This window comes from Melozone crissalis, unplaced genomic scaffold (assembly GCF_028551555.1).
Source record: "Melozone crissalis strain CALT ecotype California unplaced genomic scaffold, PUWL_Pcris_2 ptg000023l_1, whole genome shotgun sequence".
Taxonomy (NCBI): Eukaryota; Metazoa; Chordata; class Aves; order Passeriformes; family Passerellidae; genus Melozone; species Melozone crissalis.
The window spans coordinates 35,222,904-35,243,021 of NW_026535801.1; the positions used below are offsets into that span (position 1 = coordinate 35,222,904).

Here is a 20,118-nt window from a genome sequence, read left to right on the forward strand (position 1 = left end):
AAGATTTTAACATTACTTTAAGAAAATCTGGATGTAGACAGGATAGGGAAAACTCCATAGAGGAGAACCACTTACCTCCCTTAGAACAGATACACTTTATTAGGATAACTTTATTTCTAGTCAGAAATGGCTTTGATTCAGCTGCATTTGATTAGTATTAACTTGTGAAACTAAATTTAGAATCACAACAAAGGCGGAAGAAATGTATTATTAACTTTGTACACAGGGCATAAAGGTTAGGCACTTGCAGTAATCTGAGTTTGACTCCTGAGGCCGTAAACTTTAGCAATTGTTTAAACACATTGGTTTTCATTTGTAGATATTTTTCCTCAAAAAGTTCTCTAAGTGACAGTTTAAGTAATTCTAAACATAGTGTTAACTGGAGCAAATGTATTCCAGTGAAAAAAAACATATGACATGGAACTCAGAGGTGTCAGCTGAATAATCAGTATGTACTGAAACTCATTTTCCTGCTTTTCACAAAACCTGCAATTTTCTAAGACATTATTGTGTATTTAGAATTGTAAATAAAAGCACTGAGAAAACTTGAACCAGAAATGAAAATACCACTCAAAATAACTTTTTTTCATGTACTTTTATTTTACCTAGAATAGAAACTTTGCAAACCATCAATTACTGAGAATGGAGGGAAATACCTTAGCATGTAACAGAGGAGGCTTTGGTTATAAGTGCCATTTCTACAGCAGAGTTAAGCTATTGTAAACCAAACATCTTGTAGTAGGGTAAAAATATCCAGGCAAACTTTTAAGAATAACACCAACACCAAAAACATTTACATATAAACAACAGAGAAATATTTTCTAAACTTTTAACAACGACTTTGCTACAATCCAAAGTGTTTAGTTCACATATCTATACATACAGTCACTAAAACTTTTGTGAACCAACCACTTGTCCACAGGACCTGCCTAGACAGTTTGTCATCAATACGAAAGGTGTTTTATATAAATAAGTCAATTAAACTTCACAGAGACTAAAAGAAACAATATAAAATTCCAGCTGTAAATAAATCTGTACATTATGGTCAGTCTTATTTGTCTGAAATCTTGCGCAGCTTTAAAGTCTCTTTATAAAATGATGGCAAGGAGCAGCGTTAGCTGGAATGGAAACTCGAAGACTCCGACTCTGTAGAAACAGAAGAATGTCCTGCACGTTTGCCTTTTGAAAGAATCTTGAGGCTTGATCCTCTGCTAACTGATGTCAAGGCATTTTGAGCTGATGTTTTGAACTTGGCACCCAAGAAGGCGTACAGAATTGGATTCAGGCAGCAGTGGAAGAATGCCAGGGCTTCTGTAATGGAGATCCATTTGTGCACTATGGTGTCCAAGCTGCAGCGGTGTCTGATGACCCCCAGCAAGATGAAGGTGTCGATGCTGATGCCAATATAATATGGCAGCCAGCAGGCAAAGAAGGCAAGGATGAGGATAACCGTGGTCTTCAAGGCTTTGCGCTTCTGGTGGCCTTTGGAGTGTGACAGCTTGGATATGATAATACAGTAGCAAGTCAGGATTATTAGACCAGGCAAGACAAGTCCTACCAGGATATGCTGGAATCTGAACGAGATCTGCCAGTTATCATGAGGGTAGAAGCGGTCACAGATATACTTTCCTTCCACTTGACTGGTACCGGCGAAGATTAAATCGGGCACTGTCAGAAGCACAGCTGGCAGCCACACGCCCACATACACCACCTTCTCAGCCAAGAGCTTTCGTGGGCGCTGGCTGTTGGTGGCGTGGACTATTGCCAGGTAACGATCTAAACTGATGAAGGCCAAAATCAAGACACTGCTATAGAGGTTGACTGTGTAAATGACATGAACTGCCTTGCACAGAACATTCCCAAAGTACCAGCTTATGGCTGCATCCACAGACCAGAATGGCAAGGTGATGACAAAAAGGAGGTCAGCCACAGAGAGGTGCAGCCTGTATTTATCAGTCATGCTTCTTTGCTTCTTCTGGTAGCCCATAACAATAATAACCAATCCATTGCCAATTATTCCGGTTAGGAAGATGATGGAGTAGATTGTTGGCAAGAAGATCCGGTTGAAATCGGCATTCTCATGTTGATAGCATGGCTCTTCGTAGTCTCCATAGTCACCCGAACCGATCTCATCTGTGCCATTTTCAGAAAGGTCAATTACTAACCCAGAGGACAGCTAAAAAAAAAAGGCAGAAAAGTAAATTAGATGTTAGGTTCTCTGCAAAAACTTATTCTATATGACAATATGTGAAGGGTTGCTTGAACAGTCTCCACTGTCACAAATGGGCAAACGTTTTGAAAACCAGGTGGGAAAATACAATGTTTACATACACATATATAGAATACACAGCAAATAAGAATAACTAAAAAACTTCCTTTGTCTATCTCTGGAGAGCAAGATCTTGCTATGGGCAGGGCATGCAGAAGCAAAGAAAGATAATGGCTACTCCCAGAAATAACGTTGGTTACGGACACTTCAGTGCTCTTATCAGATGGTCACTACAAATGGGAGAGACCAGAAAGTGCCAGATGCGAGAGGTCTGTCCACATAGAGCATGACCTACACCACATTTAACTTCTACAATAGAGGGCTATAAAAAAATTACTTAGAAATGCTGCTGCTCCAAAGTCTTTTCTCATTAAGAGGATGGGGTCAAGGAGAAATAGAGAAGGTACCCTCGGCTGATGTAATAAAGGATAAATAATAGCAAGAATTCCCTGCTGAGAAGCAATTGACAGCTCCACACACTCAGACAAGGAAAAAAACCCCAAAGCCCATAAGGAAAGAAAGAAAGAGTGAGGTGACCTTAACCAGGGGAACTCAAAGCCCGTGAAGGGTCACCACGATGGTCCACGTTCCCTCCCTTTGTTCCCCACCCTCTGCGGTTGCGGGGCCGGGGGTGAGCGCGGCCGGCGCGGGACTGCAGCCAGACGGACAAGTGAGCACAGCGGTGGAAAAAGGAAGCGAAATTTGGTGGGGGCACGAAAGCGCGTCAGGAAACCACCAACGGTTTTGGCCACGGCGCTAAAAGCAAAGCTGGCGGGAGAGTGCCATCTGCCTATGTGCAATTCCTCAGGTTTTCAGATTTTTTGCTGTCATGCCCTGTGTCCTACGGACCCCCGAACTCCGCGCAGGGCGCGCCCGAGAGACCCTCAGCGCTTCACACGCGGAGGCACCGGCACCACGCGGGCATTAACTGCGGCACTAAAGTTGGAACTTGCCAGAGATCTCCTTTTTGCCAATAACTGCTCCCCAAACCAAGGCAGAGGAGCTGCCCCGAAAGAGCGGGTTGCCGCTCCGTTTCGCTCGGGGAGCGGGCGGGACGGCCAGGCGCTGCCGCCGCCCCCAGTCCCGCCGGCAGCCCCAGGTCTGGGCGCGCACCAGGGCAAAGGGATACCGTGCCCTGGAGTCAGACCGCTCCAAACTTCCTCGCCTCTTCCCTTCTCATCATTCCCATAGCGCTAATTGCTCTGCCGGCGTTTTTCAGTCCACAAACGTGCCACATGTCACTCGAACTGACGGCCGAGCAGCAGAGCCCCAGAGAAGGAGCGGAGTCCTACAGCTGGAATTTGCAAGGCTGCAGCTGTGCCAAGGTCCGAAGCGCTGCAGGCAGCAGCGGCCGGGGCTCAGAGGGGAGCCCTGCCCCTCCGTGCCCGCAGACCCCTCCGCTGCCCCGACCCCGCCGCCCGCAGCCTCCGGCGAGGGCACCTTTGTTTGCAAACAGCGCGCACATGGGCAGCCGGCCGCGCTCCCGGCACTTACATCCAGGCTGTCGAGGCTGCTGTCCATGCTCAGAGCCATCGGACGGCTCCGCGCTCTCGGGCTGTTGCCGCTGTCGCAGCCGCGCCTCCCACAGGGACACCGCTCGCCGCTGCTCCAAACACGCCCCGGCTCTTGTGGCGGGACGCCTTTTTATACGGTCCCAGGCTGCCCCCCGCCCCCGGGCAGCCGGGTCTGGCTCCTCCCCGGCGATGCCGCCGCGCTCTCGGGCTCCGGGCGGGCGCCTCGGGCCGCTCTTTGTCTGCCGCCCCGGGCATGGGAATTGCACTTGCCCGGCGCGCCCGCGGGGGCCACGCTCCTCTCGGGGGCATTTGCCCCGTTCTGATTGATGTGTTCATACAAGCGGGCTTTTGAATTTCCCCTCAAGAACATTCTTTGAAGTGTGTTGTGGAGCCCTGGGTTGCCATGGGTACCCCAGGCGGGCTCCGAATGAAGTCACTGGTCCAGGAGTCGTGTGGAGGAGGAAGAGCAGGGGTCCTGTATGCCATTCAAAATTCTGGCAACTGTCCTCAAAGTTGTCTCTTCCCGCCTGCTGAGGAGAGGCAGGAAGCAAGGGCTGGTCCCTATTGAGGGATGAGAGGTTCTACAAACTTTTCAAGGGCTGCAACGTGAGTGGGTTGCAGGTTGCCCTCTGAGCTCCTCTGGCGCCTGTGGGTTTGGGTGAGAAGTCCGATGATGATCCCTTTCATGTAGCTGGATAATAAAAAAATAAAAAAAACACAAACAAACAAACACCCCAAACAAACAAAAAACCAACATCAATGCCCCCCCCACAAACTAAACCAAACCAAACCAAACCAAACCAAACCAAACCAAAACACCCCCCATACATACACAAAACCACCAAAACCCAAAAATCCGAAACCCCACAACAAATAAGCCCTCCAATCCTGAAATTATATTTGCAGAATATACGTAGCAATCATAGGATATGTTTGCAAGAGAAAATCTACCCAAATATAGAGACAAACAAAACAGAATAACTGACTTCCTCTCTAGTTATCTCTGGGGTCTCTGTAATATTGTCCTGGTAATATTCATGCAGGCAAATTAATTTGCAGAAAAGATTTTAATTAGCGTAGTGTGTCATGTGTGTGTCTCCCCTCAACTTCACAACTCACAACAAAAAGTTATAGTGAGTAACTGTCCTGGGAATATTTCATTCAGTTATATAGATTTACTCTTTACATTTGATTTTTGTAGTGGAAAAAAGAAGGGGGAGAATATTCTTTATGTAATAAAATGTTCTCAAATTATCCTGGTAGCCTCAAGGGATGATAAAAGTGAACGTTTGACCAAAGTTTTGTTCTGAAATGCCCCTATGATCAGTTTACATGTGAGTTAGTTAAAACAGCAGTTTCAAATGCAAATATTATCTTCAAGTATTTGACAAGAATTACTGTCTTACTCTTCCTCTAGAACTCTTTCTCACACCCTACAGTGAGTATGAATTTGGTTATGATTAATAACCAAATAATGTTTATCTTTAAAAACAGGGTATGTAAGGTATGACCTATAATGTGATTGTGTACTTTCACTGCACTGTAATTTGATAGTAATTCATATTTTGGTAGCAGGTCTGGAATATCACATACAAATTGCATTAAAAGCAAACTGTAATTGATTATAATTGAATTAGCAGTCTTCAGAAAATTCAGTATCTACTTTATGTTTATATCCAAAAAAATCTGAGTGATACCACACTATACTACAGAATTCTATAAAAAAAATGTTCTCCTAAGTCTCCATAATTAGATACGAACCTAAGCTTATGATACCATAAATCTTCTTTAACAACAAATGTGACAAAATTGTAATTATTGCTATTAATTCCTTATTTTCCATAAAATCTGTGATGTGTTCACTACTTTTTAGACACACAAATAGGAAAACACATTCCCCAAATCATCATGGAATGTGCAGCACAACATTAGATGTCCAGGCAGATAAATGAGCAGATGAGGGATTTTTGTATACAAATGAGTAGTATCATGTCTAAATAATCATCTTTCACTCTTTCACTTAAGGGGGATGCCCAGCTCATAGCACCATCAATTGCCATGCAGTTTTCAGGATGGATATGCAGGGATATGGTGCTGGGAGGGCTTTCCAGCCTGCTAAACATGCAAACCTGTAAAACACGTTTTCAGAAATACACATATTGAACAGGTTCTAAAAACCTAATCAGGACACAGAACTGCACACAGAGGAGGTGAGCTTTAGGGAAAAATTGGTTTCTACCTTTCCAGAAATTCATATGGGTGACAGACGTGTTTTTTTTGAGAAGTATTCTCATCTTGGAGAGGCATAGATGATTAAACATTGCTCCTTCTCTAAGTGTGCAGTGCAGGACATTAAGATATGCTCCTAGTGCAGGTGAGTTGTGGCAATGGCTGCAGATGAGCAAAAGATATGTAGTGATATTATAGTATAATATAATGTATAAGCATGTGAGGTCTAGAGCTGTTGGACAAATTTGAGAGTTGCCCTTCATTGGGGTGGACAGCATGGAGTGCATTGACATGTGGGGAGGGAAGCACAGAACTGGGAGTGTGGTTTCAGCCCAAGCAGACAAATGTTCCCACAGCTCCATTTTACTGTACAGATAGACCTGTAGCAGCAAAATATATGATATAGAAATTGATTATGCTAATTAGTGGGATATGGGACAATCACTCTGTTATTTGTGTTCACAGATAGCCTAAGAAATTTGGAAGTGAGGAATGGTTCACTGGATTAGCCCTGAAGCATGGTAGTGCTGAGTGAAAGGAAATTTGGGGATGATACCGATCTGATGAGATGTTACTGAGGCTTGTTTGGATGAAGGTCCTCTAAAACTGTCATTCACACTGCTGCTTTGTTATCTATGATCTCTTTTGTTTCCCCTATCAGAAAATCCATGTGAAAACTTCCTTTGTTGCACAGAGGACCATCCAGGGCAAGTTAATGATTTCCAAAGTGATAAAAGAGGGGAGCTGTTTCTGCAGAGCATGTAATTCTTCTCAGCTACAAATCTTCTTGAGACAGAGCTAGCAAATAGCAATTTCCAAGCTTATGTTTTGCATTATATGTTTTCCTGGTCACAGAATTACTGTGAAAATCAGACCCTTCCTAACCCACATAATGCATGGTTTTACTGCTGAAAACACACCTTTCCAAGAGTCAAAATCCTACATGTTCGTACACTGTTAGATTAAGACTACAATTCCTCAGGTTGTTAATCATTAACTATTTTCTTCTAAAAAGAGACATAAGTGATGGTCATGTAAAAGCAAAGTAGTTACTAACAAACCTTTCTAATGGTAAAAATAATCTTTTCATTCAGCATCCGCAGGAGTAGAAAAATAAATTGCATTTTATTTAACCATAACCATATGTTAAATAATTTACTTAATCTGAAGGCTTCACAAATGCCTTTAACAAAGTAAACTTTTAGCTAATAAAACTTTGATGGGCCATTTCCTGTGGGCAGCACCTAATACAAAGGAGGTAAGATCCTTAGATTATGGAATATATGAATACCACCATGTAATACACCACCAGTGGTGTATTAATAAACTGTTTGTTATTTTTGTAGCATTAATGGAGCTATACTTTCAGGACATGTAGAAGATTGTGTAATAAAAGCACATAACCAGCAATATGGCTGAAATTACTGTACTGTAGCATGGGAAGTGAATAATTTTCAAAAATTCACTGATTTTCTCTGTGCATGCCAATTCCTGTACTGGAAGGCTTCTGACAGTAGAATGTCATCTGAAATATTAACAGAAAATGTGCTCAAGAGTTGCAAGACATCAACTTTGAGTAGTGAATTTTTCTATTCTAAAAAGTATTCCAGGGAACCAATGCTGTGGATTTGCCGCTAGTTGAAAAGCGGTTTCCTGATAAAACTCAGAAGTTTATTACAATACACTGGATTGACTTAATGACAAATGGGTCTCCAAGTGGCCTGAAGTTGTATACATAGAGAGGAAAAGGATATACTCTCCCTTTTCCATCTGATCTTTCTGTTGAAGTGGGAAAGGTATCAATCTTACGCCTGTTAGAATGGTTACAAGCGGTTTGCTGGGGTTGGGTTTCAGTTAATGGCTTTCTTTGCTCTTGGTTCTCAAAGCTCCCTTTCTCCATTTCTTCCTGCCTGTGCTGCAGTGGAAAAAGCCTACCAACTGTTACCCTGATCCTGGAAGGAAAGTGCCCCATTTATGGGCAGGGTGCCACCTACACTTACTAATTTGAAAGCACAAAGATAAAAGCACTAAATAAAACCTGTGAAGGAGCAGGACATATCTTTCAATTAGTAGCATGTTACATTGCCACAGAAGTAGTCCCTGTGTGATGGGAATGATACTTGAATATCAGAACAAAATTATAGGAAAACCTTTAACATCAGTATAAGGAAACAAAAGGGTTATCAGCACAATCCCCAGACTTCTCTCTGTTTCCTTGCTTTTAACAAGGACAATTTATATTGTTTCCTTTAAGTATTGCCACAAGGCCAATATGTCTAAAGTCAGCACAGAAAAGTCAGCAGAAAAAAGAAAGAAGTGCTAACCTCTAAAAAGAATCATAGTGACTCTTGTGTTTTAATCCCACCTCCATCTGTGGCCTGCAGCAAATCACTTAACCCTCAGACTGTGTTCAGCCAACTGTAAAATGGGGATAACAATACCTACTTACCTACCTCAGAGGAGACTTGTAGGGATTAATTGGTTGATGTTTGCAAGGCACTTTGAAGACAGAAAGTGCTTAATTTAGAGCCTGTTGAAATTATTGGTGACACTGATCAGCTAGAATTCAAAGGGACCCAAACTCATTAAGGTTCTGATCTTCCTCCATTTGGCTGTGTTTATGGGTTAGCAAATCTCACTGCATGCGGACAGTTTATTGTTTGTTTGGAAGCAGAGTAGACTAAAAAGATGCTTTGAACAACTTTGTTAATCCTTTTAAAAAACATGTCATCATTTGCATATCACTGGAGCTGAAGGGTTTACCTTTGATGATTCTATAGCAGAATACTTCTGGAGACATGTTGAAGTGGCTATTTTTCCAGAACTGTGGTCAGATCAAAATTATGAAAACAAAGTAAAGCCTCCCTAATTATATATAAGTAGTTTCTTTCCTATAACCAGACAGGATTTTGGCTTTCAGAGCATTTAGATAGATTTCTGTTCAGCAATGAGATGTGTTTCTTATAATATTCTTTTATGCTGTAAAGTTCCATTAGAAACTTGCTCCAGTTCAGTTTGCATTACTAAGGAGAGGAGAGGATTTGTTTCTGGGGATCCGTGCTAAGAACATACTATATCTTAAGAGTATATAGATAGAGAACATGTCCAGCTATTTATGCATACATGAATGTTTGCCAAATCTCATGATTTCTTGTAGATAGCTTCAGAAACACAATTGTATCTGGGACTGGCCACTGCTGCTCCTGCCTGTGAAAACAGGACTCAGCTACTTGGAAACTAATAAACTGAACAGGGCTCTGAGCATCCTGCTCTGGCTTGGAATCCACAGGTTCCTTCCAACCTGAATTATTCTATGATTGAAAATGCCTCCATCAGACCGTGTCCTCATGCCTCTGCCACTGGCAGTGCCCAGAGTTATCTGGATCAAAACAAATCCCTTTATGTTTAATTACATTAAATCCATTTGCTCTACACAATGGAAATGGCATTTTGATGTTGAGTTTCCGCCCTGACAGTTTTTGATCAATCTTTTGTTGAAATGGTGTCTGTGGAATTGTGTGCTTGGGATGTAGTAAAGTATGCTAGCATGTGCCATGTTTTCTTTATCATTTTCACACATTTCTTCTACTTCTTTTCTTTGGATGCCATAATAGGCATTTATTTTCCACACACTGTGAGCTTCTGAGCTTGTTGAAATAATTTACTTACCTCATTTGCCCACTTGTCTACAAAGTGGCACTGAAAGCAGAGCAGGAGCAGGAGCTTCCTGTTTAGCTCAGTTTGGCATCTGAAGCTCACAAATGCTTTAGTTTTATTGCATCAGCCTTGAAGTAAAGTCTGTACATGTGGATGCTGAATGTCAGCTCAGATGCTTGTTTTAGAAAACAGGATTTCTCTTGGTTCAGCAAGTAGGAAGGTTGCCCAAATTTAGTAATGAGCATTCCCATAGTTTCTTACTTTTGAATCTCTCCACCCACTGTTTCCCTGAAAATTTACTTCAGAATTCCAAAATTCTTTTTTTTTCTTAGTACTAGAAACCAACTGAGATATGTGCAGGAGTGAGACTGAGCTTACGTTTTTGAGTCAGTCCTTCCTCCTTAGGTAATATCAACATTAGTTTAGTAACTGGGATGTCTGTTGCAACATGACCAAACATTTCTAAAACAATCAAAAAGTCTCCATTAGATATGACAAATTTTTGGTCTTGCTGCCAAGCCCTCTATATACAGTTCTTGTCGAAATACCATGAGTAAATACCCATATACAGCCTGTTCTATCCATTTCTTTATAGCCAAATACAAGGATGTAGAGCTGTAGGAATATTTATGGCAGGTACATTCCTTTCTCTGTTCATTAATTGCCAGTGAAATTTGCATGATATTACACGCTCCTCATTTTGAGCTGATTTATCATTAATAGTGGTATTTGTTTTTGCTGGTCTGAAAATTTAGTAGGTAGGATTTGAGGCCTAAACTTTGTAAATAATCACTAAAATCACATACTAGGATTTCCCCTCAATCATTAGGTGAGAAACCTTTTGAAAGGAAGAGATCTGCTTGAAGAAATTACTGGCATGCTGAACCTCTTTTTCTGGTTTAATGAGGAGGTAAATCCAATTTTCAGGGTATCTCTTACCACATAAAGACTCACATGACACAAAGAGCTTATCTCTTACAAATGAACTTGCTAAACTTTCATCTTGCAGTTTAGATTAATTTTTAGGAAGTGGAACAGGCAATTTTAGACAACCTTTATGCTGAAGCAGGCATCATCCACATGATTTCCATAATGGCTAGAACAAAGACTGTACAAACATCATGGTGTGTGCTCTGGATGATTCTACAGAAAAGTGACAGCATGCTAGTGCCTCATCCAGATCAGATCCATGGGGAATTGGGAATTCAGCAACAAAATGAGGAACTGTGGAGTCCTCACCTCTACAGGTGGAAGAGTTGAGGCAGAATCCTTAAGGACCATGAAGAATAGAAGATGAGCACCCTAGAAAATAAAGGCATAAAAAAAATCTCTTCCTGGCTTTTCTTTTTGCACAAGGAGAGCTGCATTTGGCTTGTACATGGACCTTAAGGTGAAATAGCTCTATTGGTCACTGCCAAGGAGAGGCCTCCATCTGGACTCAGATCAGTTCTTTTTCCACTGTCTCACCTGACAATTGCACCCATCACAGAAGCATCTAGAAGCTGAGTTGGGATGAATATATTTGGTCATGTGTGCACAGTTGTTCACGCTTCAATATGCCTAGCTATGCATCAGGCTACACAGAAAAAAACATCTTCCCCAAACCTGCATATAAACAGAGAGCACTTTCTCCTAGGTGAATGTCAGCAGAGGAGAAAGGGAAAGCACCATCCAAACAAACTGTCTCTCTGTTTAGGTTTTTCATCAGCCCCAAAGTAAACCCAAACACAAGAACTGAGGAGTGTAGGAACTCCAGTGCTTTAAAGTGATGGTTCCAATTCAGCTTCATTAATTTACACTTCAAGCCTTTTCCATTTGAAACTGTAGCCTATAATCCTGTTTCTTCATTCATGAGTGCAGTACAACTGGACATGGGAAGAAAAATTTTAGCCCTAAATACTCAATTTATAGATGAATTCTCTGTTCTAGAAGTTTGCCATTATTTTAAGTGATGGTTCTATATTTCTGAGGTTATTTTTCAATAGTGGGTGAATATTGTGAAAAACATACAGGAGGGGAATTCTAAAAATACTCCTAGGTTACAGTTTGTGTTCAGGACTGTCTGTACCAAATTATATTCGATCTTTTTTTTTTTAACATATGAAAACAGGAAGAAGCCCTGCTTCTTCTGAGGACCCTGACAAATGTTTCTACCTGGCTCTTTCTAGAAAGATCTCTTCAAGTGCCAAGCAGGGGTCACTGTAACCATGGATACTTGTACTCCATTTTCCCCCGGTTTTCTGTGAAAAACTTGGTAGAGTGCCCAGTTTAAACCACATTTTGAGTTAGGTAATCATAGGCTCACTCTGTTCTTAGGCATTGTGGTTTCAAGTTTTCAACGGTTTCTCTGTGGTTTCAAAGCTCTGTTTTTTATTCCCTCTTCTTTTCTAAGCAAAGGAGATGTTAAAGCAAAGTTGCTTGATAACACTTATTCCACCAAAATAATATCTTTTGGGAAGGTTTGATTGCTGTGTGGTTTAAAACTGAAAACCACTCAGAAACCACTTAAGCATCATATCCAATGCAAAATATCTCACATTTTACTGCATCTGGAAAGAGACTTCAATTTCTGGAACTTGTCAACATGCACCTAGGAATTAAGAAAGACTTGATCTGTTTTCAACATGTGTGTTACAAGTCAGTCATAGAAAGATTTCTAAATGCATTTTAATGAAAAGTAGAATGCCTATCATGATGTAGCCTGTCAATCCTCCTTTGCTGCTTTGATATAGACCTACAAAGGATCTGAGGGTGGTAGGAGTGGTGTCATCCAGCTGAGGGGAGAAACTAATTATAGATTTTTCTATATGTTTTCTTTTGAAAACATTGGAGGTGTTGAATAGGTGGACAAAGGCAAAGATTCCCAATTTGAATGAGAATGAATGAGTATATGGAAATGGAAACCACTCTGCTGGGTGTGGAAGCAAAGATGATCAGATCTTCTCAAGAATAACCCTGTCAGGTCCATCAAATTCTGAAAGGACTGTGTTAAGCCTTGAAATGGTTAGTTTTTACTAATCTGTCAAAACCAGGACAAAGTTATGTGACTACTGACTGCAAATGCACAGCCTACATCTGAAAAGAGTGACATGGGTTGCTATTGCTTTAGTTGTCTGACTGGAGTACCAAGCTTTAGAACAACCTCTGGTGGGAAGACTATCTAAAAATGTGGAAATAAATTGAAACTAGAGCAAAAAGACAGTTGAGTTTATAAAGGTGTACTGTAGTAGGACTACTTAATAGCTTTTCTTGATAATTACTTCTTAAGCCAGATGAAATACAGTAGATTTCACTTGTCTGGACCGTAGTAAATAATTTCATAGGATGCTCTAAGTGCTGACACTTCATTGATCTAGGCTCTGAGAAGTAATACAATGTATATAATATAGAGGAAGACATTTGTAAAGGAAAATAACACTGATGACACTGAAGGCAACCAGTAGGCTGTTGGAAGGCAACCAGGTGAACTCCTCAAGGTTCATGGGTAGATCAATCATTGCTCTATTTTGTGTTAGCTTTGGAACAAAAATTAGTTAACTCCTGAAATTCACTGCTAGTGGAAAATGAGGTGCCACTGCTGAAATTGGGATAGCCTCAGACCTGGCAGAAGTGGGAGCACACAAAGAGAAGAGCCAGCTGCAGGATGAGTCTGAATTTCTCCTGCACATCTGCAGGGAAAGCTGCATTGCTCATTGAATGCATCAAGTAGGGTACACTGAAGAGAGAAAGAAGTACTGAGGGGAGAAAGTGCTGTTGCTGCCAAGCAGAGCACTGAAAAGTTGTCTTCTGAAATACTTTTTACAATTCTTAACAAGAAAAATGAATTCAAATGGAATAGGTGCAGAGAAGGGTGAGTGGGGTGAAGTGTAGAATGGAGAGCTGCTCCTGCAAGTATGGGCTGAAAGAGCTTCTTTTCATCAGCTCACAAAAGGGATGTTGAAAGGGACAATGAAGCAAGATGCTAGACATCTAGGAAAGAAAAGAAATACTGGGACCAGTATTGGCACACAAATGACTGAATGCAATACCGTGGTGCATACACACTGTAAAAGTATGAACAAGTTGTTAATTGTCAGAGGAATGAGCTTGAGGAACAGTTTTCCCATAAAAGAGAGGATTTTAACCAATTGCCTGCTTTGATAGATTTGTTGGGATTGTTGGTCCTAGATCAGTTCCATTGTCCTAAGTTCTGATCTGAAATTCTGTTCCTTTGATTGCTACAATGTCTGTGAAATTTAAAATATCACATACCTGATGATCACAGAATAGAAATGTTTGTGTAACTTTTATACTCTACATTTTTGTTAAATTCAAAACTTTGTGTCTCTTCTGGATCTCAGGAGCTATTATGGTAGCAGGATCAGTTTTACATGTGATGCAAAGAGCTTCTGATGAAGTAGCCTTCTGGCCCCTGAAGACAAAGTAGTATTGAAAAGTTCATAAAATCTTGATCTTGTTCTAAGGGAGAAGGAATTTTCACCCACAAATGTCAGATTTTATTATGCCAGAGTTGGTGAACAAATCTCTGTTGACCAATACAATAACAACTGCTCGTGTCAAGTGTATTTGTACCTTGAAAATATGTATCTTAGGGTAAAATCAGTCATGTTCTGTACTGCTGCTTATCACAAGAACTCAAGCAGAATCATTGATTCAGTAGTTTCTGACTGATTGTGTGAGAGCTGCTGTGGTAGAGAAGATTCCAGAAAGGCAAATGTTAGTCTTTGAATAAAAGTCAAACTCAAACAATTCAAATCTTACAAACAAAGAGACACAAGAGCCTTTCCATCATCTGTCTTACTGCCAGTGGAAGGTGGTTTCCTCTAGGAGAGGTAGAAATCAAAGGCAAGAAAAGGCAAGTAAAAGCAAAATGTAAACATGCAGAGCCAGAATCTCGGGGTCAGGAGGAGGCCAGTGCCTGACATGGTACAAGCAAGGTTTAATTGTGTTCTTAGACTTTGATTTTTAAATTAGTACCCCACTAAGGCAAAGGCTGCACTCTAAACAGCAAATACTTTGTGTGCATTATGTTAGATTTTAGGAAGCACAACCACAATCACAAATCCATTGTAAAGTTGGTTTTGTTAATTATTGTAGCTTGGATGTTACCAGAATATGCCTTTAAATTTTAAATACTCTGTAGAATTTGAATGCTTATTTGTGGCTGTTCTTATAAATTGGATGTACACAATGAAATAGAGGTAATGTAATATAGAACAATAGGAGTAATGTAATATAGAACAACAGCTTGTCTCTACTTCTAGATAATATCCAGTTGAATGCAAAGCAAAACTTGTGCAGCTTCTTACACCCCAGTCAGGGACAGATGGACAAGAAATGGCAGTGAGTGTTTAACTGGCCTCATGCCCAGTCTTTAATGTAAAGTCCCTGAAAAGGCTCTTAGTTCTGGGTAACAAAACACTGGCAAGTCTGCCTGTGATTCTTTGTAATATTCATGACACAGAAACCACTTCCTGTCCAGGTAAATTCCATCTCAGAGAGATAACTTGTGAGCAGGGACCACAGAATGAAAACTAAAATACAGTAAACTTCATGGTAAGAGATAAAAGGAAAACATGTGAAAATAATATTGTATATACATTGTAATACATGCACACTCATCCCAGAACAGCTTGTCCAACACAAAATATCATCCATGAAGTAAGAGAAGGAGGAATATCAGCTCAATCATTTACTTACAAGTGCTGGTGCCAGAGGTGTAATCTCCCCAGCAGCCAGACTGATTTCTGCATCAGCTTTTCACAGCAGTGATGTGGTCAGCTGGGAAAGGAGAGTGGAGCCAGGCACAGCCTGGGCCCTGCTGTTGTTCCCAAGGTGGAGAAATCACCTTGATGGCAGCAGCTTTTTGTTGTGGAATGAGGGCTGCTTCAGGTTAAACAGCAAAGAGAGTGAGGACAGCAAAGAGGAAAGATGAAGAATAAGTTCAGAAGAAGCAAATAAATAGGAACAGAGACAGTGGGGTCACTGAGGGACAAGAACATGAAAAGATGGCGACAGATGAAGTTGATAGTCCCTCTTTTTTATTTTCAGTTGTCACAAAACCATAGAAAAGCAACCTTATCCTGGTGCATGAGAAGAGGTGAAGATCTCTCAGTCAAGGAGCAGGTCTGTTTGAATTGCTGCAGCCTGAGCAGAATGACAAATGAAAATGGAGACAAAAATGGGGGCCTTAGGGGAAATTTGTCCTAGCTCAGTACAGACAGGGATAGTACCAGAGTCGCACAGACTTATTTATCATCCAAGGGAAACAGACAAGAGAAACTAGAGAAAATAATGGACTTATTTACACTTTATTTCTGTGAGAAACACTTTAAATACAAATAGGCAGACATAAAGTTCTTTAATAATACATATTGGTGCCTTTGTGCCTGTGTCTACTCTAAAAAGAAAGGAATGCAATGAGTGTGAAATTGTAAGATTGGCAGTTTTCAAGAAAAGTAAACCTGTACTATTCCAAGTGCCAGGACAGCATAACCAGTAGAAGTCAAATATGGATAATGTTAGCATTTCCATCTCTTGCTGTTAAATAGCAAATCTCTTTATCTGTTTGTCAGCCATGTTATTATTCAAACATTCAAAATCTATTTTTATATCTAACAAATAGCAATTTTCTTTCTACTGCTATTAAGCAGGAAACCTTTGTAAGTTATTCCTGTGATTTCTTGCTTGATATGGAAGAGCATGTAAACACATTCTCTGCCCTTTGAACTGTACAACAGTGTAGAGGAGACAAGTCTCCTTTTAACTATAACAGGGGACAACTTGCAGTGTATTCCCCTCTGAACCACATGACAAAGGACCAAAATAATCACCACAACAACTCACAAAATAGCATTTTATCTGCTCTGATTGCAGGATTTCCATAAATGGAAGGCTTTATTTTTTGTAGATCAGTGCTATAATAGCCCCAAGAGTCCCACAGTTTCATTGCGAACCACGAGGACCTACCTACAGAATAAAAAGAGTTTATTTAGTTCTTTCCTTGCAGTAGTCAATGGAGTGTCACTCAGGTCGAAGTGTAAGATGGGGCCACTTGTCCATTAGGAAGTGGAATGAAACCACTAATTCATTTTATGTAGACTACAAACCAGCTGCCAGACAGTAATAATTTTCAGTCAGAGCTGACCTGGGGTAGATTTAACAAGTGACCTAGAAATGAAAAGCTGGGTAGGCAACTGCAAATCCCCTGAGTTGTTTGAAAAGGCATGCCTCTAAAAGATTTAGAAATGTATAATTTAGTAAGGGACAGACAGTGTGTTTTAATTAATATGCTTGTATTTTTCTGGGTTGGATTTTCTTTTCCAGTTTACTTGATACTCTAATTTATGTCAGTAAAGAATGGGTGTAAAATATTATTTCCTAAGAATAGTTACATTTTGTATTGACTTTACATGTAATTAAATTAACCCATGATCAGAAAAGTAATACAGAATCAAATTCCTGCAGGGCAGATTTGCATTTATGAAAATGAATGACAATGCTGTGAGTAAATGCCGTGCATTTTGAAATCACTGAAATATTTCTTTGGTTGTGCCTGTCAGGGGAGGTACCCAGGAATGAGTAATGACACTCTTCAGAGCAGGGGCCTTGGCAAAAAAAGCTGACACTGCTGGTTCTGAACAAACATGAATAACAGGGGGGCAAATTATAAAATAATGAATGGCCTAGAGAAAACAGAGGAGGAGCTTATTGTCTTCTAATTTTACATGACTAAAATAAAGGGATAGTCAATGAACTTAATATAGATGTGACCTATTGCTCTTTGGCTGAGGAAGTCACACAGCTGGGGTGCCTGAGAGCCAGTGGCAGAGGGAGGTCATTGCCCCAGCGTGCTGGGAGCACTGCTGTGATTGTCACATTGCTGAACCTGAAAGTGGACAGGGATTCCAGAAAGGAGATGCTTGTTGGAATATTGGGGAATATTGTATATATCCAGAGCTGTTCCAATCTGTAATACCTGCTTCCAACAGTTTCAGGCAAAAAAAGGATAGATGGCTATTCACTTTTTTTTTCCTTGGTAAGGTTAATCTTGTGCATTTTGGCTTCCTAAGTTGGTTCATTGTGGAATTGGAGCCCATACAAGGGAAATGGTGGGATTTTTATTGCTAGGATCAAGGCTGACATTAGTGGGGCAAACCATTAGATCTTCTTACCACTAATGTGAAAATGCATTTTGAGAGATCCATGGAAAATATAATGGCTGGCATGAGGGCAAAAAGCAAACCATTTATCAGCTGGGTGTGGGGGAGATGGTTGCATTTTCTCCTGCTGGCCACTGACAAATGAAGGTAATATGTGCTAGGGCCTAATGCAGTGTTGAAATTCCCATATTTCTATTGACATAAACCACAACATTTTAATTTACCCTGGAGAAGCTACACTCCAGTCCTTGCTACATGGAACTTGTCAGCTGAGGCTCCAGGGTTTTGATAATGGCTCTACTTTTCATGTGCTGGATGACTCCAGGCAAACCATTTTCCTGCCACTGCAGCAGCTTAATGCTTTTTGAAAAGAAGATAACACATTGTGTGCTGGACTCCAAGAAAACCTTGAATGCTAGATGATCTCATAGCACGTTGGCTGAGTTAGGAAACATGCATGACAAGTAATGTTTCTTTAATTAGTTAAGCTGTTGGGGTTTTTTAGGAGGAAGAAAACCCAAAAGCAACCAAAAAACCACCCAAATTTGGGGTTGATCTGTTGGTAAAGCTGACTTCAAATCACCTTACATAGACTGTGGCAATACTGTGCCTATGAAGAGGGGATGCTACAAGTGTGGCCTGCCTGTCACAGTCACAAAATCACCTTATAGCCCCTCAGTTTACTACAAGGCATTAGTCCCCAAAGACTGACCACACACACCTTTCACCTCTGCTAAATCAGGGTGATCTGTTGTCTTATTCTATGTCTGTCATGGCACTATACTTCTCATTTTCTGAAACTGCAAGATCTACAAAGTATTTTTCTTTCACTTCCAGCCAGCAAGAAAGTTTTAGCCATATTTTGGGCTGTTTGATGGAAATATTGAGCTTTGCAGTTTTCTCCATAGATGGTGAGGTTGCTGACCTCTATTGAAAGAGTTTGTGCAATGGATGCTGAGCCATTTTTGTCTCTGCACACCTAAATTTTGCTCCTGATGTTGACAGTTTCATAGTTCCAGTAGGATAGAGCTGTCATCAAGGGAAGTTGAGATCACAGAGCATGAAATGGTCCCTCATTTAAACAGCACTGAAGGAGAGCTTGGACATGGAGAACAAATAACCTAACTGAATGTCCTGATGAGAGGAATGGGGAGGACTGAACATGCAGATGATGATGGACTTCCAGTGGTTTGCACTGGTTTGAAGGTTTAGTGAAATATCCTTCTAAACATTGATTATACCTGCAGACACTGAAAATTGGACTTGTCAGCCATTAGCCTATGAATATCTATAGTAAATTTCCAAAGAATTCATGAAGAGCAGTTCTTTTTCTGATCAAGGTAGAGAAGTTTTTACTGACTAGGACAAACCTCACATTCCACATCTATTATGGTTTTATCTATGCAATCCAAATAGAAATGTCTGCATTTGAGGTTAGAAGAAATGTTAGCCTGGAATAAGTTATCAAGCCAGGAGGCACATAAATTTGTGGCTTAGACAGAAATCCCCTGTTTTGTAGTAGACATCCAAACTGAATTACATCAGAGTTAATAGTGCAATAGTGCATATCCATGGTTGTCTGCAAAGGGAGTTGCCTATCAGCTGATTAGGGAAACATTCTGAGGTTTCTCATGAAGAAGAAACATGGGTATTTCCTCAAAAATACAAAAGAATTACAAAACAATAAGGACCAACAAACAGAGCAGAGCTGACATGAAAAGCAATGAATTCAGAATACAGTTCAATGAACTGGACCCTGGATTAGCATCTCTTCTCTTAAACCTTGAAAATTAAGCAACATCAAAACAACGACTTCTGATAACCCTCTCAAATAAAGCTTAAATTCCTGCAGTGATTCCTTTGCTGAAGGAGTTGCTTTGTGTAACAATGAGCCCTATACAAAGGCTCCCTGGGGCAGGAAGATAGGCAGGATGCAGGCTTGAAACTTTGCTGGCCCAGTCAAGACTTTTTATAGCCTTGGGCTACACAGCACCAATTAATTTGGAGAACTGTTTAACTGACTTTTAGTTGTACAATGTTCCTCTCTCTGTGTTTAACTGAAAGCTCTTGGTTACACCAGTTGGCATCATTGTAGTGCTTCTAAAATAACTAGAAAGCTGAAATCGGTGAATTAGTGTTGCAGATACAAGAGTGGGTGAAGAGAATGAAAACGAAGAAGTGAAATCGAGTTTTTGAGTAATTTTCCTTTTCCTTTTGCTGCAGTTGGCATGATTTCCTTGTAAAGCAATGGCCACTGCTACTGACTACTCAACTGCAGCCCCATAAT

General features: G+C 40.7%; 1 protein-coding gene across 1 annotated transcript; it reads right to left on the minus strand.

The window, feature by feature from the left end:
* Positions 1-604: 604 nt before the first annotated feature.
* Positions 605-3,870, minus strand: CXCR4 (C-X-C motif chemokine receptor 4). Its single transcript, XM_054278161.1, has 2 exons — positions 3,764-3,870; positions 605-2,176 (listed from the first exon to the last, which is right to left on the minus strand). The coding sequence occupies exons 1-2, from the start codon at positions 3,800-3,802 to the stop codon at positions 1,115-1,117; spliced, it is 1,101 nt and encodes a 366-aa protein (XP_054134136.1). The 5' UTR covers positions 3,803-3,870; the 3' UTR covers positions 605-1,114.
* Between the last annotated feature and the right edge of the window lie 16,248 nt (positions 3,871-20,118).

Bases quoted from the DNA above. Each gene is read 5' to 3' on its own strand.
- CXCR4 (XM_054278161.1), bottom strand. From the start codon at position 3,802: ATGGCTCTGAGCATGGACAGCAGCCTCGACAGCCTGGAT. The intron at 2,177-3,763 runs GTAAGTGCCGGG...TTTTTTTTTTAG, and splicing joins GCAGCCTCGACAGCCTGGAT to CTGTCCTCTGGGTTAGTAAT.